The following is a 15,077-nucleotide window of genomic DNA, read 5'->3' as shown; positions in this document are numbered from 1 at the left end:
AGCGTGGTGAGATGTCTCCTCCGAGGAAAGAGTCAGCTGCAATGGTCTATACACAGCCAGGACTGCCGGAGAGGTGAAATCAAGGTCTTCCTTCATGGCCAGCACAGCTGCACAAGGGGAATGCAGGGGTCGCAAGCAGACTTTCAGGCAGGAAGCAGAAGGAATAAGGGGGTGCTTCTGTGTCCTTGTGCCATGGCGCAGGATGGGCAACGGACTAGCTCTTCATTCACAGAACTCAGAAGGGACCTTGTACAAAATGTGAACAGATGACGACAGAGTGGACCATCATGCAGTGAAAATCAGGTGGACAGGAAGGAAACAGAATTCACCATAAGAAAGAATAGAATTCCCATAACAGAATTCACCATAAGACGTCGAGTGGGTAAGGTAACTAGTAGGGTGAAAGTGCTAGACTTTAGGAAAGCTGATCTCAATGAACTCAGGCGATTAGTCAAGGACACACTGCAGAGTAGGAGATTTGAAGAGATGGGAGCCCAGGAAGGGTGGCTGTGCCTTCAGGAATTGATCCTTCGGGCACAGAGGGAGACAATCCCGATGCGGGGAAAAAGGAGGAAAGGGGCCAAGAGGCTTCCTTGGCTGACCAGAGAAATCCAGAGCAGTCTACGGGCTAAAAGGGGGGCATATAAAAAGTGGAAATGGGGAGAGATCACCAAAGAGGAGTATACCTCCTCTGCTCACGCTTGTAGGGAGGCAGTGAGACAGGCCAAAGCTACCATGGAGCTGAGGATGGCATCCCAAGTAAAGGACAACAAGAAATTGTTTTTCAGATATATAGGGAGTAAAAGGAAGGCCCAGGGAGGAATAGGACCCCTGCTAAATGGGTAGAAGCAATTGGTGACAGACAGGGGGAACAAGGCTGAACTCCTCAACGAGTTCTTTGCCACAGTGTTCCTAAGTGAGGGGCACGACAAGTCTCTCACTGGGGTTGTGGAGAGGCAGCAGCAAGGCACCAGACTGCCATGCGTAGATCCTGAGACGGTGCAGAGTCACTTGGAGGAACTGGATGCCTTTAAGTCGGCAGGCCCGGATGAGCTCCATCCGAGGGTGCTGAAGGCACTGGCCGACATCATTGCAGAGCCACTGGCAGGAATATCTGAATGCTCATGGCGCACGGGCCAAGTCCTGGAGGACTGGAAAAGGGCTAACGTGGTCCCCATTTTCAAGAAGGGGAGGAAGGAGGACCCAGGCAACTATAGGCCAGTCAGTCTCACCTCCATCCTTGGTAAAGTCTTTGAAAAAATTATCAAGGCTCACATATGCGAGAGCCTGGCAGGACAAATTATGCTGAGGGGAAACCAGCACGGGTTCGTGACAGGCAGATCGTGCCTGACCAATCTAGTCTCCTTCTATGACCAGGTTACGAAACGCCTGGACACAGGAGGAGGGGTGGATGTCGTATACTTAGACTTCAGGAGGGCCTTTGATACGGTATCCCACCCCATACTGGTGAACAAGTTAAGAGGCTGTGACTTGGATGACTACACAGTCCGGTGGGTGGCGAATTGGCTAGAGGGTCGCACCCAGAGAGTCATGGTGGATGGGTCGGTCTCGACCTGGAAGGGTGTGGGCAGTGGGGTCCCGCAGGGTTCGGTCCTTGGACCGATACTCTTTAATGTCTTCATCAGTGACTTGGACAAGGGAGTGAAGTGTACTCTGTCCAAGTTTGCAGATGACACAAAGCTATGGGGAGAAGTGGACACGCCGGAGGGCAGGGAACAGCTGCAGGCAGACCTGGACAGGTTGGACAAGTGGGCAGAAAACAACAGGATGCAGTTCAACAAGGAGAAATGCAAAGTGCTGCACCTAGGGAGGAAAAGTGTCCAGCACACCTACAGCCTAGGGAATGACCTGCTGGGGGGCACAGAGGTGGAAAGGGATCTTGGAGTCCTAGTGGACTCCAAGATGAACATGAGCCGGCAGTGTGACGAAGCCATCAGAAAAGCCAATGGCACTTTATCGTGCATCAGCAGATGCATGACGAATAGGTCCAAGGAGGTGATACTTCCCCTCTATCGGGCGCTGGTCAGACCACAGTTGGAGTACTGCGTGCAATTCTGGGCGCCACACTTCAAGAGGCATGTGGATAACCTGGAGAGGGTCCAGAGAAGGGCCACTCGTATGGTTAAGGGCCTGCAGACCAAACCCTACGAGAAGAGACTGGGGCACCTGGACTTTTTCAGCCTCCGCAAGAGAAGATTGAGAGGCGACCTTGTGGCTGCCTATAAGTTCATCACGGGGGCACAGAAGGGAATTGGTGAGGATTTATTCACCAAGGCGCCCCCGGGGGTTACAAGAAACAATGGCCACAAGCTAGCAGAGAGCAGATTTAGACTGGACATTAGGAAGAACTTCTTCACAGTTCGAGTGGCCAAGGTCTGGAACGGGCTCCCAAGGGAGGTGGTGCTCTCCCCTACCCTGGGGGTCTTCAAGACGAGGTTAGATAGGCATCTAGCTGGGGTCATCTGAACCCAGCACTCTTTCCTGCCTATGCAGGGGGTCGGACTCGATGATCTATTGAGGTCCCTTCCGACCCTAACATCTATGAATCTATGAAATGCTCAAAGGAGACAGGACAAGCTGTGGGTCTGTACTGGAGCCTTTGCCACGCCATATGCAACTCTCAGGGACTCAGAACTTGTGTCAATCCAGAGCCTTTCTCCTCCGAGACAACCACCTACAGCCTAAAGCATGTGCTCCCATCCCCAGCCGCTTCAGTCCCTGAGCTCTTAAACAAACACTTCCCAAGCATATTTTCCAGCGGTAACAAGGAATTGTATCTTCTCCCCTGTGTCTGTCTTCTTTTATTAAGGAAACCACAGAACCTGTTTGACTCAAAAACTTCACCAAAAACATCACAGTTTACCAGGTCTGTCAAATCTCAGCTGGTGAAAAGGAGACAAGCGGAAACAGGAAGTTAGAGTTGAAACCAGTCAGACACTTTGCTATGAGAGACGCTGGCACACCTGCCACGTTCGGAAAGGTTGGCACCACGTGCGAGGCAAGATCACCGTGGCCCCAGCTTCGTCCATCTATGGATGCAGTTCGGTGCCGGCACTCGGAGCATCCAAGGCTCTCAGGCGAGGCATCTCAACCACTTGGGGCCAAGCGCCATATAAACCAACCAGCCCTGTGCATTCATGTGAGAGCGCCTTGCCCCTCTGCTCCTGTACTCACACCTCTCTCCTTCTCCCTTTTCTAACAAAGGCTTCTCTCTGGTTTATGCACGTGAAGTCCTCTGCCTAAAAAAATAATTGCTCCCTGCATGCCCACTAATACTGCTTAATACTAAAATCTGATTGGCTGTCGAGAGTGATTTATTGTATTAATAAAGACACCACTCTTGTGAACAACTATCCTCAGAAAGCAGACAAATGTTTTTAATAAGCATTGAGAGATAAGCCACCATAATCCCTATTTCTCACTTTTTTTCCCCTATAAAACTTACTTATTCTTTTGGTCTTGGAAACGAGACTGACATTCCTTTTGACCAAAGCAAATCTTAGTGTAAAAGCCCAAAAGCTTGGAGTATGACCTAGTATTTGGGTCCTGCTGGTCAGAAATAAGTCCTAATATATTACAGCAAAAGCTCCATTATCCGGCACCCTGCCAGATAACCAAATGTGCCGGTTATCTGAGAGGTGTCTGCCTGGTTGGGCAAAGACGCCTCTCCCACCGCGTCTGGCGCGTCCACATCTCAGACTAACCGTACCACCCCTCCACTGGTGTCAGTGTGCCGGGGGAAAGGGACGGGGGGCTCCGCGCGGGCTGCTTTCCCCCAGGCTGTGGGATTCGACAAAACCGGAAGTCCCACTTCCGGTTTCCCTTTTGCCGTGTCAACTGGCATCAACTGGCACGCCGGTTAATAGAGTACAGTATGCCGGTTAATGAAGTGCTGGTTAACGCAGCTTTTACTGTATTGGCTAAGCTGCTAATGGTGTCAAGGGAAAATTAATTACATTAGTAGTATAGCTGATGATGAAGCACCGGGCCATCCATTTTGCTACCGAGGGCTGCCTCTTGGCAATTCAAGTTAAAACAACAACAACTACAAAATCAACTGACTTGGAAACTTGCCTCCAGTTTCACTAGTTTCATAATGCATAGAGACATGCAGCCACTTACTTCCCACCATTACCCTAATGTTTTGCTGCTTCAACAAGACGTGCTTCATGAAGGATCCATAATGGACAGTTCATTGTTATTGCTCAGAACAGGGGAAATTATGCACAAAACGGGCAATTCCTCCTTATGCTTAAAAGATGTGAATCATCAGCGGCTGCTTATTAAAACTGGCACCCAGCAGTATTTCCCTGGGGTTCGAGTAGCATCGTCTCACTGGGTTGTGTCACATGGACATTCTGGGATTTGCCCTTGTGTCTTACCCGAGTTATTTGGACAGTGACAGTATTACAGACTTGTTCATCTGTGTGTGACGTGTGTCCCCTGCTGAGTCAAACAGTGGATACAACTACACGTGCAATTATTGCTATTTGGCTTTACTTCACAGTAAATTTGCTGCACAACAGACTAATTTCCTGCATAGTAAGCACCTGCACATGTAGACGATGACACTTTAATGCGCAGTAAAGCGTCTCGTGTAGACATGGCCAGCGATGCCTTCAAAAAACTGAAGCTGGAAATTCAGTTATACTTTGTTCTGTCTGAATCCCAAGACCTTGGGAGTTGTCCTCCCAAAGGCCCTGGGTTTCCCTTTTTTGTAAGGGAGTAAGAATTACTGCTTGCAATCTGTGTTTTGATTTAATAGCTAGGACTGAAATCATAACTAACCTTTTCTTAGGAAATCCGGGGAGCTGGGAGGCAATCTCTCCTTTGTGCCACTGAGAAACAGCACTCACCTCCCAATTAAAAACTTCATTTATCCTAGTGCCAGGCTTTGGCATGTGTTTCACACTGCACTGACAAGTGGGAAACTGGGGGGAACCACTTTTGAAAGCATCTCAGAGGGTACAGACAGATATAACTGTACTGGGATCAAACAGCACCAGAATAAGCTGTTACACTGTAACAGAAGATTTGTCATCCCTGCTCCCATTGCCCACTTGCTTTACTGCAAGTGCAATATTTTTTTACCTAATAAACAAGGTTGTGGGAGTCTTCCCCAGGCACTAATTCAGATTTCCAGTTGCTATCGCAGCCCCTCTCCTGAGAGAAAGGGCATTTCATAAGAAGCCTGCAAGCAGATCCCAGATCTAAGGTTGCAGGGTCACGTCTAGCTCCAAGTGGAGGACATGCTCTGCTGACACTAGGATTAAATGGACTTCACTTAAGGCAGAATTATCAACGATTACCTCTGCTCAGTTTAGCCCCAGCACCACCAGAAACCAAACTGCACAGGCAGGAACAAGGCAGCACCTCTGCCCCTGCCGCTGGAACAAAGGAGGCTCACTGCACTGACTCTGACTCGGGCAACCCAGCAGTATTTATTGTGCCTGTTCCTTTGTGGGTGGCAGCAGAGAGGGTTTTTATCACCAGATTTTTCCCGGAAAGTTAACCTGGGTGCACCCATGTGCTGTCCACTTCAGGCAAGATTATCTGTTAATCCTCCTTGGCATACACAAACCAGAACTGCTGCTTAACAGAGGCAACTTCATATAGGTAAAGCGTTAAAACAATGGCTGCATCGGGCAGAGATGATATTTCTTTGCCTTCACTGTGTGCTGACCCTGGAGAACGGCGCCACTAAAACATACGCTCCCCACCCACCCATTGCTGGACCCCGTGATGAATCTTGTCTTTGTCTTACTTTGTCATCCCACCCCACTTCACTTGCTTACGAGGATTACTGAACATCTGTACAGTGCATTGAAGATTAAGCCTGCTAGTTAGGTGCTAAATACAATGCAATTAACCCAATTCTCTTCCTTCTGACATCTGTCCGCTATGGGCAAAGGAACACAAATTCAGCATTGTAACTTTGCTCCACTTCCCCTCCAGTCACTTCTCTTCCCACATACTCCAGGCAGGGTGTTAGGTGGTCTCGGAGAGCAGTGGGGTAGTGACAACACTCTCGCTGCAGTGACTGAAAGGACCATGAATGCTCTGAACAGGGAATGTGCTGGGCTTGCACTGAAGGGCGTCAGATCCCCACCTCCCTGAGAGACTCAGTGGTGTGACTCTGTAAACGTGGAGGAAGAAAACCTTACCTTCATGACAGGCTGAGCAAAATATTTTGCACTCCAGTCACAAAACCCGGTCTGCATTGTGGCCGAAATGAAGTTTTTGTGTCCCACGGTATCATCGGCGTCGTCGGTGGTCTGCCCAGGGAGAAGGGAAGAGAACACCGAGGTGAAAGTTTGTGGTTTCCGCTAAAAGATGCTGCCTGGACAGTAGGGCATGTTGCAGGCCAGGCCCTGAGAAACAACCTTTACAAAAGCTCTTGGTAGATGGATGGAGTCTACCTATATGGGCATAAGCACACAGCTCCTCTGGGCTGCAAGACTGATGTGCTTCTGGGCACTACTCTACAGTTAACATGAAGTAGCTCATCTTGAGGGCTCAGCGGATGGTGTTTCCTCTCTATGTATTGACTTGAGTCGAGTCCCTTGTGCCAGGCAGAACAACCCAAAGCCGCCACTGAATGCTGCAGGGTGGTTCTGGTGATGAACTGGTGGGGCCCACTTCAGTTCCTAACATACAGGTGGTGCCCACATCTCCGGGGGCGCCTTCAAGCTGGCAGTAAGGCCGCAGAGCAAGTGAGCCAAGAGACCCTCTTTCCCCTTGAGGTTCCCTTCCTGGTCAGGGGTACCTGCAAAGCTGCTGCCTGGGCTGCATCTATACAGAGAATAACTTGGTCTCTAGCTCTGACCAGGCAGGGATTTTAGTCAGCCTTTCCTGCACACGGTGGGGTTCTCTCTCCGAGCAGCCGAGATTGCTCCCACTTTGGTCTTCCCAGACCCAGAAAGAGCAGCCCTGCAGAGGGTGCAACTGGGCAGCCACTACTAGAGTGGAGCACGGCTAGCAAGCTGCAAGTTCAAAGTGAGGTGGATGGGCTGAATGATGTGTGAAAATCTGCCCAGCCCCACCTGAGCCTGCCTGGTGTCAGTGTTCAGTTTCTGAATCCCCCCAGATCCTGACCTCCAGCTCTCTCCACTGGGCTCTTCTGCAGCCCCAGCAAGATGGCTGCAGCTCGTACACTAAAACAGCGCTCTCTCCCGCTGCTTGGGAGCTTGGGCTTTTCAGGGGGTCTGGAGATGTGGGTCTATTCCCTTCTCTGTCACTAACCATGAGCAAGTCTCCCCTTTTGTGCCTTGGTTTCCACACAAGTGACAATACTGATACCGACTTGCCCTCGATAAGGGCCAGATATTGTTAAAGCCCTTTGGCACTGAGCGCGCCAGCCCCGAGTATGCCTGGCTTGCCTATTTCCCCACTGCAGCCCCTCGGTACCCACCGACATTCTTTCTACTTCAGTGGATCTAATGGGGACACCTTGCAAAACACATCCACGTTTTGCTGCTGAAGACCTGAGTGCATCCTGTCCTAAAGCTGTGTGATTGGGGCTGCTCCCAGCTGCTCTGACGTGATGGTACGGTTTCTATGTTCCCTGCAGCTGGAGGCATTGACTCCTGCCCTCTGAGAACTGCCACGCAACTTTGTTCATTAAGGTGAGGCAGCAGCACTGTCTTATGTAAAGTGATTGAATGTTTACAGAAGAATAAACAGCCTATTCCGATTAAACACCTCTTGGCGGTGGCAGCACCGAGTAATGTCACATCAAGAGCCGCAAAGTGACATTTATACTGCAGAGAGGGAAAATAATTCATTTTTATTTCACTGATTAGAAGCTACACTGAAGCCACCAGCAGTGGCAAAAAGCAAACAAAAGGGCTCCGGGGAGTCGAAGAGCAAGCAAGAGGTCTGCGCGATGGTGAGGAGGGAGTCCATCTTACCTGGTCCGGTCCTTTGTCAAACATTTTCCTGGTCCTGGGGAACTGGTGAGAGTGGGGTGTGTACTGGACCCCAATGTTGCCCACATTCGCAGATCTCACAGATGCGATGTCCCGGCTGACCGGCTGCTTGGTCACATCATTCGTCAGGCTGGAGCTGCTCGTGCTGGCAGTGGGAGGGGACCCTCTAAGCAGCAGGAAAGGAAACAGGGATGAACAAGACAGTGACGCAGGAGAGGAGACTTGCTATCGCTTTCTGACCTGAATGATGCTCTCTTAACTCTATGAGCTGGCCTTACTCCTATCACCGAGTCCCTCTCATTTGCTCCTAACAAAGCTGCCTGCTCCTGATTCTCCCAAGCCCTTAAGGAGCAAACAGCCTTGTTACACTGACATGCACCTTACAACATGGCTAGCGAGCAACACGCGGTTACAGAACCATTGTGGAGCCAGGCATCTCCCAGCTTGTCTTGTTTGTAAGGGGGTCAAGTCGGGAGCTGCAACCGCTACTTCCACGGGGAGGGAGGTCGGGGTTTGGGACTTTCCAAATCCTGGCCATGGCCACATGGCTCTTTCACTGACTGATTTGGAGGCAGCCTGGTAACCCTGAGGCCTCCCCATCTGTAAGGAGAGGGAAGGCGGATCAGATCCAAGAAGACTGTAAATGCCGCCAACCTCAGATCAACCCATTACACAAGGGTAGCAGCGTCGGTATGTGCCCTGCCTCTTCCGCCTGCCCCTTGCCCAGATACGAATGGCAAAGGAGAATCCAGCACGTCTGCTTCACCACCCCCGGCTCCGTCCTCTGGAGGGACTACTGGTGGGGAGGGGGTGCAGAAATCCATTCGCCCTGTAACCTGCACATTATTAACACGGACGAGGCAACTTACCCCACTTGGTGGATGTGCATGCCCTTGTTGGTAGGGCTGGCGGGGGCAGACTGGGTGAGCGAGGAGGTGTCAAGGATGCGCTGGGGGCGGGCGTTTACTGTTGCCTACGGAGGAAACCAGAGCATGGAACAGGTTGGTAGGGTGCAAAAGGCAAGTCCCGTGATTTACTATCTAATAAAAGCACATGTCTTGGGTTAAGTGCAGTTCAGCTCTCTATCAAAGTGGGATTTTAACAATATACACGAAAGCCTCCTGAACAATCCCCAGATCACTGTGTGATTAGCCACTTTGTTAGAAAGCACTTACCAGAAGGAATCCTTCTGCTATTTACAGGGAGAGGCTCTGGGCTACGGCATAATCCCTTCCCATAATTAAACTGCAATCGAAGTCTTGTACTGGCACCTGCAAAAAAGCTGCCAAAAGGCAAGCTACCAGCCTGGGGGTGACTTGCTGACAGCAAGGCTTTTCTCCCTCCTCTTGGAAAACAAGAGTTGGATATCTTACCCAGCCCAGCACCGCTCCCCTACCCCCAAATTCCAGACCTGCTTTCATGCTCGAGTCAGAGCTTTCACTGTAAGTATGGCTGTTGCATAAAGATACCCGACTTCTTGCTATCCCCCTGAATAATGCTTGAGCTCCTGCGGCTTCTCCAAGCATTTTACAAACAGGAAGCCTCACAGCACTCCTGCCACGAGTCACTTCACCTACTAGGGAAACGCAGCCAGGACCAGTGCAGGATGAGTCACTATTCACCAGCATTCAACAACTGCCTGGAAAGGAGGGTCTGATTGAAGGAGGCAGGGAGAAGTCCCTTTTTTGCTGGGAAGGGCTGGATGCAGCCCTAAGAGCTGCCAGAGGAGGGGTGGTGAAGAAGTCAAGACAGTTGCCTCACCTTCCCCCTTTCCCTAGACAGAACATGCTGCCAGTGGCGGGTAACCAAGCCCTGGGACACAAATTTCTGCTTGCTTGGAGACCCCAAACTGAGATCCCTCACCCCCTGCTCCCCCCCCCCCCCACACACATACTTCCCCCCTCTTTTCATGCACTGGAACAGCTTTTCAGGGACAGAAGCATCCCCGAGCCAACAAAACTGACTGGTACAGAGGGCAGCAGTCGTGACGTGGGCAGGCTGACTGACCCCTCTTGAAGTGGCTGGAGAATTGGGATTGCACAGTGGGGAGGAAGGGACACATCCTTGGGCAAGGGAACCTCTGAACTGGTGGGGGAAGCGGGGGCAGGAGACACTGTGCTCAACACGGTATGGCCAGGGCAGTCGCACTAATGCAAGGCAGGCGAAGGGGAAAAGTTGTGTGCGCAGCTTCCTGGGCTCCACGCAGCTAGCGAGCAGAAAAGGCAGAGTGCGCGTCCGGAGGGAGCAGCACTATCAGCTTTTGCACTTTACACACACTATTTGCTGGAGACAGAAAATCAAGGCAGTCGTGCTTGAGAGTACATCCTGCCTTGCTCCCGCCACCTCTATGCAGGAACCAGAGGGTCCTTGGAGGCAGCCTCGGATTTCGCCTATCCTTAGATGACCTAATGGGGAATTCAAACCCTCTCGAATGTCACCGGGCTGGCTCCAAGGAGCATGGAGAGTGATGGCTATGACACTACAGTGTGTCCACAGGCTGCCCATGTACAAGTGGGGCTCCTGAGCAAAGCTCTGCTTTGTACCCTGGGAACAAGGCAGCCATCTGAGCTATCCTACTGAGATCTTGGTGGCATGAAACCAATGCATTTCCCAGGCCATCCTCCTCCAGCATCAGGGACAGATGCTCCACCGTCACCACCAAACAGCACCGGTCAGATCTTCTAGAGCACCGTCTGGAGTGGCCAGAAGGTCTCGTAACAAAGAGGGAGGACAGACGAGATTTAGCAACTCAGAACTAACTACTGGTTGTAATGAGCTCTAATTTGCCACGAAAGGCCCAGGGGTTGCAGTCAGGGGTCTGTCATCCAAAGCAGCTTGGATTCCAGGCCAGGCTAGTTCCGGAAGAGCTAGGATGCAAAATGAGCGAGACAAAGTCCTTCGTGAAAGAGAACGGGCATTTGTTCTTCTAATGCAGCGATCCACGGGCTGTGGGATCACAAGGCAAAGGCAGAATTGGTAACACCCCACCTGAGGCAGCTCTTCCCCAAGTCTCACTTCCTGGAGGGGGGCTCTCACAGCCTTCACGTCGCATCCTGCCCAGGAGGGGAGATGGTAACTTTGAGTAATGACCTCGGGTAGCAAGAACAAGCAGGCAGAGCCATTTGTTCACGCACAGAACCGCGTGCCAAGGAGGTTTGTTATACAGGAGTAACTCTCAAGGTAACTGAGCTTCAGACCTGCCAATGAAAGCAGCTGAATGAAGCAACCTGGGAGAACAGCTTCATTAATTAATCATGATCACACACTTTTAAAGAGCCTGCATCACTTGCTAGACTCTCATTTGTTTTCAGTCCAGACAGACCAGAAAAGCAGGGCTTTATGGTTTTCTTAAAGTTGGAGTGGTGAAAGACATTTAGTTCATCCCACTGTGTTTCCTTAATTCAAATGCTGGACTAGAAAGCCATCCAGTGGGAGATGCCACGTGCCCCAGAAACAACAGTGTGCGTTTCAGGAGTGGAGAGGCACGTGGGTTTTTAACCAGCTCATCCTAGATTCATAGATGTTAGGGTCGGAAGGGACCTCAATAGATCATGGAGTCCGACCCCCTGCATAGGCAGGAAAGAGTGCTGGGTCTAGAAGACCCCAGCTAGATGCATATCCTAAGCCTACAAAGCCACGTGCTGTCTTCTGGAGCACTCCCCGTCTTCCCGTGGCCAAGGAGCCAGTCGTGGTTCCAGCAGAGATGCAGATATTCAGACATTTGTCTCTCCCGTTTGAAAAAAAAAAAATCTGGCTGGGTCTGATTCAGATGAAGGCAGTCATAAGCAATGCCTGCTGGTAATGCACAATCTGCTTTTCAAGACTAAATTTAGCAAAGTTATTCTTATTTAAAACAGAGTAGCTGCTGTCTCCTAGCCTGAGGCTTACCACGTGGTCTTGAAGATGACTGACCACTATAGTAACGCTCTCCGTGCAGTGCAATGGCTCTGTTCAGGTTCTTATATTGTGGCCCATCACCCTCTCATCTGAGCCCCTTCCATTAACAAGATCAGTAACATGACTATCACTGGCACGGTTTTGTAGCTTCTGACACAGCAAACCATACGGGCTCACGCGCAGAGTGATTTTGGCATTTCTTTTTCAGAAGCTTTAAGTGTTCGCTGGCCGCACATGAATCTGGGGCGGTTTAGAAAGGGATGTTCCTGCCTTGGGCAGAGCACGGGACTGGATGACGCCCTACCGTCCCTTGCAGACCTAGTTTTCTATGATATTATGATCCAACATGATTTCCCCCTCACCCGCGGTGTTTCAGACCAGCCAGCCTCCTTCACAACTCCAATCAGGAGCAGGAGGGACACCTGGCACCCCATGTTCTAACACATCCCAGCCTGTCCAAGGCATATTTGGTACAACAAGCACTCTCATAAATAAGCTTAACCTCCTGGGACTGCCACAGCTTCACGATGTGCAGGATTTCAGGGCCTGAACGGCATGTGAAGATAGGGATACTCTACTGGGTTGAAGAAGGAGCATTTTCCAAGAGCCCAGTGTACTTCCCTGGGACTATCCGGGTCCCGCAGCTGGGAGCTTAAGAGAACACAAGGGAGAAACTTGCTCTCTATATGGGAAGTCAATGGCAAAACCTCACTTAAGCACATCCAGGCCTTTGGAAGCCACGTGAGCTCACAAGCGCAGGGAGGCATGGAGGTAAGACCGTAAATCCAGGTTGTAGCACTTACGGTGGGGCCTCTGAGCACAATTAAATGCCAGATCATGACCCCAGATTTTCAGCTTTAAGGCTTTACTCTGGACAGTTTAGATTGCAGCCCAACCTGTCAGGTTGCTTAAAGGCAAACTTTTTAGGAGTCGCACGCGTCGTTTAGCACCATGGACAGCTCAGGAGGAGACTCGGAGCATCTCGCTGTGCAGACTATGACAGTCTGTGAATGGGAGGCTGCACACACGGGCTCTTCCTCGGCTTCCGACTGAGGCAAAGGAGGAAGAAACTGCTCACTTGAAGGTCCACAGCTAAAAACCCTGGCAAAGATAAGTGCTTCAACTGTTTAAGGTGTAAAACCATCCAAAGCACCAGTGCCTCGGAGACTGAGGGCCAGAGAGCAGCTGGAAGAGAAGCAGAGCGTAAAGCGTGCACCTGCTCCAGGTGAGAAAATCCTCGCGGCTCGGAGGCAGCCCTCCTGTCCAACCGTCATCCGTCCCCATCTCCTCCGGCCCTCCCTGATGGGCAGCACTTGCCCACTTCTCTTTCAGCTGTGCGCTCAGAGACTCAGCACAACCTTGGCTGCTTTCACAACCAGAGCAGAGGGCAGGTTACTTTGCACTGCTGCTTCCTCCCCAGATGATACCCTACCCCCCTGCCTACAGACAGACGGGGGCCAGCCACCAAACCAGGCTGCTGACCCCTCCGAATACAGAGAACTAGTGTGAAGGGAATCAGATTTGCAGCCTCTGGTGAAGAGGAAACTCCATCTGCTGCTGTGCCGCTTCAGTCAGAGCCTTACAAAATCATCAGAAACACTTAGGAGCCCAGGCACGACGCTCGTTCCCAACCCTTACAACATAATGATCAACACTTCCCAATCCCGCTGGCTAAGCAGAACTGCACTCTGCTAGTGAAGACATTTACAGGACACAAAAACACACCGGCAGTGCTCAAGCAAGCTCTTTTTGCCAAGGGAGAAAGCCCCATAAAAAAAAAGAGAAGACAAGAGAGCCAAGTCCCAGGTCCCCTGTGTAACCCATAATTTACAGCTGGGCTAAAGCTTCATTTTGCCAAGTGCCATGCAAAGTGCAACACTGAATGACACGGATGCGATTCAGAGGGGAGAGCCTGAAGGCTTGCGCTCTCCCCTCTTTACCATTCTCCTGGAGCTGGCCTTTTCCCAACTGAGGCACAAATTCATTTAATGCCAAAACCACTGGCAGGGGAATCTGAGCCTGCTGTCAACAGGGGGTGAAGTTATTCAATCCCCCAAAACACCACGGCTGCACACTGACCCACGGGCGTATTTCAAACAAACGAGGAAAGGACTGAAATTGGGAGCTCGCTGCTGATGAGGAAAACGGACTGAAAAAGCAGGTCATCTCCAAGACGTTACAATGGCAGATGCATGACGCTGGCATCTCTTACTGCAACTGTAGCTCAGGGGGCACGAGTCTGAAGTGCAAGGGGTCATTCACAGTAACTGCTCAGTAAGAGACGCCGTCTTGCATGGGAATGGCTCGTGGCTGTAAAATGCTGGAGCAACCAGAAAGTTAGAATCCAAGCATAGCAGGGGCAGGGGGAGAGGCAGCGTCCGTATGGCTTTCTGGCACCATCCACTGAAGGGCTGCTGGTGATAAGATGAACTGAGGTGGCCAGGTGCTTGGCTTCCGGTGGAAGGTGAGGGTTGCTGCTACAGCTCCCCAAGTGGGAGCCATTGGGGAACAGCAGAGATGGCAGCCTCCAGGGAGCTCTCACCATCCTTGGAAGATGAAATGGGATGAGCATGGTGGCTTAGGCTTGTAGAGAAGACGGGAGAAGTGGGAGGGGGTCTGCATGCTGACTCACATGTACTAGTTCACCTGGATTGGAGAGCCGTTGTGGCTTCAGTCTGCAGGCCAGTCCCACTTGCATAATCTAAATCAGTTTGCAAAGGGATAGTTTAATGAAGTATCTGTACGGTTCCTCTCAGGGACTGATCGAGACAAGTAGACTTGCAATTCTTAAGGGATTAACCTAATTTATGCCATGACATTATCCCTGGCCCGCCCCCATACAGTCACGTTGTTACCTAGTCAGGACCTCTGCAAAGTGGTTTTATCTTGGGGTGTCAAAGTTCCTTCTCCAATAGCACTGGCCTTCCACCTTGGCCTATTCAATTCAATCTACCCACGCGCTGCATGAGCATGAAAAAAATCAACCGCAAGAGCTCCGATACACGTAGGAAGGCAGGAAGCCATACCTTGTAGGCAATACTGTTGAGCACTTTCATAGCCAGGTCTGAGACATCCGGATAAGGGTCAGCAGCCAGGTGAAGGAGGACTCTCCAAATCTGGGTGTAAACGCTGTTGAAAGAAACTCCTGGAACAGAACAAAAAACAGGAAGAGTGCCCAAAAATTACATCGTTTCAGCCAACTCCGAACACCCCATGTCTTGTGAGCGCGTT

General features: G+C 50.9%; 1 protein-coding gene across 7 annotated transcripts in view; it reads right to left on the bottom strand.

The window, feature by feature from the left end:
* RPTOR (regulatory associated protein of MTOR complex 1) overlaps positions 1 to 15,077 on the bottom strand; it is a 249,291-nt gene that overhangs the window by 34,398 nt on the left and 199,816 nt on the right. For 5 of the 7 annotated variants that reach the window (XM_059731959.1, XM_059731963.1, XM_059731958.1 and 2 more), the window contains 5 exons: positions 14,873 to 14,991; positions 14,479 to 14,547; positions 8,819 to 8,922; positions 7,932 to 8,115; positions 6,186 to 6,296 (listed from right to left, as the gene is read on the bottom strand). In XM_059731959.1, the coding sequence (XP_059587942.1) occupies positions 6,186 to 6,296; positions 7,932 to 8,115; positions 8,819 to 8,922; positions 14,479 to 14,547; positions 14,873 to 14,991 (587 nt within the window). The remainder of the gene's footprint in view (positions 1 to 6,185; positions 6,297 to 7,931; positions 8,116 to 8,818; positions 8,923 to 14,478; positions 14,548 to 14,872; positions 14,992 to 15,077) is intronic. The other 2 variants (XM_059731962.1, XM_006270638.4) reach the window with 1 other exon arrangement.

Source organism: Alligator mississippiensis, chromosome 8 (genome assembly GCF_030867095.1).
Source record: "Alligator mississippiensis isolate rAllMis1 chromosome 8, rAllMis1, whole genome shotgun sequence".
In the NCBI taxonomy this organism is placed as follows: Eukaryota; Metazoa; Chordata; order Crocodylia; family Alligatoridae; genus Alligator; species Alligator mississippiensis.
This window is presented reverse-complemented; position numbering and strand designations above follow the sequence as displayed.